Source organism: Amphibalanus amphitrite, unplaced genomic scaffold (genome assembly GCF_019059575.1).
Source record: "Amphibalanus amphitrite isolate SeventyFive unplaced genomic scaffold, NRLGWU_Aamphi_draft 000415F_arrow, whole genome shotgun sequence".
Classification (NCBI taxonomy): domain Eukaryota; kingdom Metazoa; phylum Arthropoda; class Thecostraca; order Balanomorpha; family Balanidae; genus Amphibalanus; species Amphibalanus amphitrite.
The window spans coordinates 547,012-553,294 of NW_024881909.1; the positions used below are offsets into that span (position 1 = coordinate 547,012).

Here is a 6,283-nt window from a genome sequence, read left to right on the forward strand (position 1 = left end):
TGAAGGGACCCGGGGGGCGTGGGAGGAGGTATACCCCACAGCCGTGGTTTGTCGTTGGTGGAAGCCACGGGGACGAGGTAGGTGAATCGTCGGAGTTTCGGCCACCCGAAGTGATTCAAAAGGAGGATCGGAGGAAGTCCCCTCTCTCAATGCAGGGAGAATCCGGCCTGCTATTAAAATCTCACTTCGACAAAAGTTAGGTTCTGTCCATCACGGAAACCCCGGTATAGTGCTACCTGCGGAGCCTAACTGACGGATCTGTGACCCGGGGGATAGGCAGGGCACGGCCGCACCACCGGCGGCGTGGAAGTTTGGTCCATCACATGCCGGTTCTGCTCCGGCATGTGACCGCGGCGTTAATGTTAGGATTTTAGGCCTCCGCTGCCGTAGATATCAGAAAGAGGGGAGGGCCAAGATCCGACAAGGTATGACGTGTATGTTATTGTCACTCGATCGGTATTATCTATGATGATTGAGCCATATTGGTTAATTGTAAACGGAAATCGCAAGGTGAGTAAAGCCGGTTGGAGTTAACGAGTATTTTGGGAAGGGTTGTATTTCTTTTAGGGGCGAGCTTTAAGTTAAGAGAGAACGATAGCAGTCGAATGGGAATAATACATTTTATCAAGCAACGGACGTAAATTCTAAGGAGGAAATTTCCAGAGATCATGTATAATGGTAAAGGACAAAGGTTTTGACGCATGCTTACGAACGGCTACTGTACACCACTGGGGGAGGTTAGGTAAACAGGGAGGGGCCAGTTTAGCGACCTGGCGTTTTAATTTGTATCAAAGGAAGGTATGCATGATGGTGTGAATGGGAGCATGAATGGTTATATCCAGTGGGAGGCGCCCCTCTGTGCAGTTAATGGAATTTGCAGCGTTAATGAACTTTTGTTATTTTAGTCCTTTGATCGGGGAGAGAGATTTATCAGGGTAACCTTGTCAGAAATCCTTTTTTTTGCATTCCAACTTAACCCCATTGCCCACTCCATCAGTGCAGCAGTCTATGTGCCCGCCAGTGACTGACCAGCCTCGCAAATCAAAACAAAATACAATATCTTGCAGCCGAGCCCCGCTACATAGGTACAACATTTTATGTAGACATTGTATTAGACGCTCTCCGCTATAAATATTTTATTCCGCAATTCGTTGTTGAATTACAAATGAGAAAGAACACATGACTGAAAGTGGCTAAATTAGTGGTATCCGTATCCCCTGCCATATCCACCGTATCCGTAACCACCACTATATCCGTATCCACGCGCGCCACCGTATCCATATCCGCGGTTTCCGTATCCGTCATATCCACGGCCGGCGCCGTATCCGTATCCCCCGTATCCGCGGTTGGCGTCGTATCCATAGCCACCATACGAGCCACGGCCGGCACCATATCTGTCATATCCGTGGCTCAGTCCGTAGCCTCCGTATCCGGATACGGATCCATATCCGTATCCGCCATATCCTCCCTGATGTGCTCCGTATCCGGTGCCGTATCCAGTGCCGTATCCACCACCGTATCCATACCCGGCGCTGAAAGATAACCGGTGATTGTTAGATGCCCACCATTTAAATCCATCGCATCCATTATAATTGAAAACTTATTCCTGATTAAGGTCAATTTATGACTAGGTTGTGCTTACATATACGTAACGAACAATAGGCGAAATATTGCATCTTTATATGTGTCAATTAAGTAATTGTTAACAATATTTAAAAACCAATGGCATTTCATAGCAGTAGGTGCAAAAAAGTGAACTGAAAAGCCAGCTCCGTCACGCAGCCATGTGGGTCAGCATTTGGTTGGCCTGCTCCGTCACACATCCTAGTGAGTCAGCATTTGGTTGGCCAGCTCCGTCACACAGCCTAGTGAGTCAGCATTTGGTTGGCCAGCTCCGTCACGCAGCCTAGTGAGTCAGCATTTGGTTGGCCAGCTCCGTCACGCAGCCTAGTGAGTCAGCATTTGGTTGGCCAGCTCCGTCACGCAGCCTAGTGAGTCAGCATTTGGTTGGCCTGCTCCGTCACGCAGCCTAGTCAGCATTTGGTTGGCCTGCTCCGTCACACAGCCTAGTGAGTCAGCATTTGGTTGGCCAGCTCCGTCACGCAGCCTAGTGAGTCAGCATTTGGTTGGCCAGCTCCGTCACGCAGCATAGTGAGTCAGCATTTGGTTGGCCTGCTCCGTCACACAGCCTAATGAGGCAGCATTTGGTTGGCCTGCTCCGTCACACAGCCTAGTGAGTCAGCATTTGGTTGGCCTGCTCCGTCACGCAGCCTAGTCAGCATTTGGTTGGCCTGCTCCGTCACACAGCCTAGTGAGTCAGCATTTGGTTGGCCTGCTCCGTCACGCAGCCTAGTGAGTCAGCATTTGGTTGGCCAGCTCCGTCACGCAGCCTAGTGAGTCAGCATTTGGTTGGCCATCCGTCACGCAGCCTAGTGAGTCAGCATTTGGTTGGCCAGCTCCGTCACGCAGCCTAGTGAGTCAGCATTTGGTTGGCCAGCTCCGTCACACAGCCTAGTGAGTCAGCATTTGGTTGGCCAGCTCCGTCACGCAGCCTAGTGAGTCAGCATTTGGTTGGCCTGCTCCGTCACGCAGCCTAGTGAGTCAGCATTTGGTTGGCCAGCTCCGTCACACAGCCTAGTGAGTCAGCATTTGGTTGGCCTGCTCACCCGTAGGTGGGATGGACGATCTCAGTTCCGTACGAGGACGTGCCGTAACCGTCAGAACTGGAAATACGGAAAGACGTCAGATAAACTAAAGGTAAGTGATAAACCAACAAACAATAAGAAGTTTGCATACATGCCCTATAGCAGGCGCATGTTAAACTTTATTCTCACAGGTTTAATTAACACTACTTTCAAGTGTTTAACGTTTTACTTTTCAATTACTTCAAACGTTATTACCTGAAAACCTTGCATTGCTACATAGTTACGTTTTGCTGTCGCTCATGCTGGTTTTCAACGTGGACTTGAAACAATTTTCATACATGATCGTACGGTTGGATTGGTTTCTATTGATATTTTTGTGGATATGATAACTAGGCTTGCTTTCACTTTACTTCATCGTAACGTATGAATTTATTTGCCCATTGTACACTTACGGTGATCCATGGGTGGTACATTTATGCTCCTGCACTGTTTACATGTTTTTCGTTGCAGTTGAGACTCACGTGTGGACACGGGTGTAGCTCTGGGCGGTTCCGTAGCCGCTGGCTGCGGCGGCGGCCACGGCGGTCGCCAGGACGACGAGCTGAAACACCAACCGGGCCAGCAGAGGTAATTCAGGGCTGTAAGGGGTGCTGGCGGTGTGGGACTTCTCTCGTTCCTCTGCCAGCATTCTTGAGATTGAACCCGAAGAACGGATTTCTTTCTTCCCAACGTAATTTGTTTCGCTAATGCTGATATGCTATGGACAGATATCTCGTAATGAAAAGCTGGGGTAGTTTGGACAAAATGTCATATCCATCACATGTCTCATGCACGCGCTCTCAAAAGTTCCGCTCCACCACCAACAGGGCCCGCATCCACCATTCCGCCCTCCCACATCCACCACTCTGCCCTTCCACATCCACCACTCTGCCCTTCCACATCCACCACTCTGCCCTCCCAGTCCCACATCCACTACTCTTCCCTTCCACATCCACTACTTAGCCCTCCCACATCCATCACTCTACCCTTCCACACCCATCACTCTGCCCTCCGACATCCACCGACCACCACTCTACCCACCCGCATACACCGCTCTACCCTTCCACATCCACCACTCTGCCCTCCACCTCACTCTCTCTGCGCCTCGCCTGAGCCTCACGCCTCTCCACTACACCACTCTCTCCACACCGCCACTCTCCCTCTTCACCAGCCCTTTCTCCCCTCCTTCCCCCAACCCCCTTCCCTCCCCAGCTCTGTGCTCCATTCCACCTACCTTGATCATTGTGGGTGCTCCCTGAAGGCGCCTGGCTGACTGACTAGCCTGGGACCGAGCTCGCAGTTGATATATACCACCCCCGGTGGGGGGAGAGGGGAGGGGAGGGGAGAGGTCAGTGACGGGGCTCCTCCCTAACCCCCTCCCCCGTGACCCCGAGACGTGAGGGCGCCCAGTTGTGTACGACGCTGTCGCTCGAAGGTCAAATCGCTCAGATAGGAGACGCACGTAGCTGGAGTAGTAGTTTGAGCCGCGGTCAAATAAGCGTCATTTTCAGCGATGTCGTAGCCGGCGCATGACACGTGCAAAATGACCAGAGCACGTGCAGAAACCGTAATGATTGGGTTGGTAGGCGTGGTTAATCAAATGAGATTCTTTGGCACTCGTAACACAAATGCGTTCGCGATCGCATTGCAGTTTGATCATTGATGTGTGCAGTGTGAGTCAGTCAGAAATTGAAGCTTAACGGTCTTCCCTGCAACTTAACATTTGGGCAGGAAACAGCGGGGCATTTCGATTTGACTAAAAATTGGTACTCACACACACACGGGCTGCTCGGTGCGCTGATTCCGAAAATGTACCTCTCTTTTGTGAAGTATTTCGCTGATATCAAAATGCTAACGGGTCATTACCTCGGTAACGGCGCAAAATACCACCTTAAAGTTGTACATTTTCGAAATCAGTGCGTCAAGGAGGCCGTATATACCATGTTCAGCCAAATCGAGACACCTTGTAATATGCTGCTCTGAGGCTGATACAGCTTCTGCTGAACTGACAGGCGTACAATTAGCTTAGTAATACAAATAATATCATCACGGCCTTTCCAAACGTCATGCTTAGAAATGGAATGCTTAAGTTCTGTCTGTATATTATTGGCTGCTTGGAGTTACTAAAATCAGCACTCCAACAAACCACCCACGATCACCTAATGTTCTCTGAGGAAGCCCGTTTCTCCAACCATTAGTCGCCGTATCTCTAACTGTGCGTGCTTCAGGCCATCCCAGGATGTTTGTGACCGCAGCAAAGATACCACCGAAGCCGCTATCAGCGACCCTGAGCGCTACGCTGCGTGCGCGCTTGTTGCAATGGCATCGCGGCTGGAAGCCTGACGTTGTAGGAACTGTCGAGCAAAGCAACGAGTATATGCAGCGCTGAATTTTTGCATGAGTGAATGAGTTTGGGCTATGAAACATGGAACGCGAAACGCTTATCGCCAGGTGGCAAATGAAGCTAATGGAGCGAGTATTACCGTCGCTTTGGAGTCATAGGCGTGGCGAACAGCGATCATTTTGCAACAATCGCTGAAATGTGGCATTTGTTATTGGTCAAGCATGAGTAATACACAGAAGGACTCATTTTGGCAGACGTGCGTTAGTAGAAAGTTGATAGCAAATTTGAATCGCATTATTCTCGCCATTTACGCGTGGTCATCTGCTGACTATAACTATACTATACATCTATAGACGGCTGAGTTTCGCCGCCCGCATCCGTCCGCGGGAGGAGGCCGTCGGCCGTCTCCTAGCAACTGTTGCTAGGGCAACGCCACCCCGCTCCCCGCTTGGGCAGCGACAGCTGACCAGGGCTCAGAGAGATGAGAGAGTCGGCAGAGGAGGGGCCGGCCGGACTTGTGCCTGGTTTTGAGTTATTGTTTACCCAATATAGCAAACATGTGATTTTGATATCGGCTTTCGGACCTAAGACTCAACCACAGTTTACATTGGTGGCAGCGAGTGCGTGCAAGCCTCAAGACCACGCCTTTCTTTTAAGTGCAGTTACTTGCTAACGAACGAAAAGTAAAGCCGATTATTTTCTGTGCCTTTTGCACTGACATTTTGGCCCGCTTGATGCGTGGCGACTGCGAGACAGTGAAGATCGAGCTAGCTTGCTTGCTGGCTATGATGAAACCAGATGAGACTACAACGGCTGCGGTGGCCAGCTACCACACCGTCTGCACTGCAACATCTTCGAGACTGCGCCATGAGACAGGTCAACTTCGAGCTTTCGTCCATTGAGGTTGGTGACACGCTGCTCCATGACCTGTGTGCGCATATTCAACATGTCGCTCGTAAAAACTGTCTCGGCTCCGGACAATGACTGCACAGTGGCAGTGAGTCGCGCAGTTTCTGTGAAATTCGTCGAGTGACTGAGGCCTCGTTCACTGCCTCACTGAACTGAACTTTTGCTGATTTCTTCACTGCGGTGGCTCATCGTTGATCGTCATTTTTTTGGAAGAAAAGTTATAACGCCATTTTTTATCTCAAGAAAAGTTAAAAAGTTACATCCTTTCCGTGTAATATCCTTTCATGTGTAGGTGCCTTTATTTTTCCTGGTCCTTTCATATGTGAGAAACGATCATTTGCCTGTG

General features: G+C 50.2%; 1 protein-coding gene across 1 annotated transcript; it reads right to left on the minus strand.

Moving 5' to 3' along the window:
* Positions 1-1,093: 1,093 nt before the first annotated feature.
* Positions 1,094-4,249, minus strand: LOC122390933 (keratin-associated protein 6-2-like). Its single transcript, XM_043384389.1, has 4 exons — positions 3,919-4,249; positions 3,167-3,246; positions 2,667-2,723; positions 1,094-1,532 (listed from the first exon to the last, which is right to left on the minus strand). The coding sequence occupies exons 1-4, from the start codon at positions 3,925-3,927 to the stop codon at positions 1,199-1,201; spliced, it is 480 nt and encodes a 159-aa protein (XP_043240324.1). The 5' UTR covers positions 3,928-4,249; the 3' UTR covers positions 1,094-1,198.
* Positions 4,250-6,283: the final 2,034 nt, after the last annotated feature.

What these genes read in the sequence shown, in the direction of transcription:
- LOC122390933 (XM_043384389.1), bottom strand. An exon ending in AGCTACACCCGTGTCCACAC is followed by an intron (nt 2,724 to 3,166) that starts GTGAGTCTCAAC and finishes CCGTATTTCCAG; the next exon opens with TTCTGACGGTTACGGCACGT. An exon ending in ATCGTCCATCCCACCTACGG is followed by an intron (nt 1,533 to 2,666) that starts GTGAGCAGGCCA and finishes GTTATCTTTCAG; the next exon opens with CGCCGGGTATGGATACGGTG.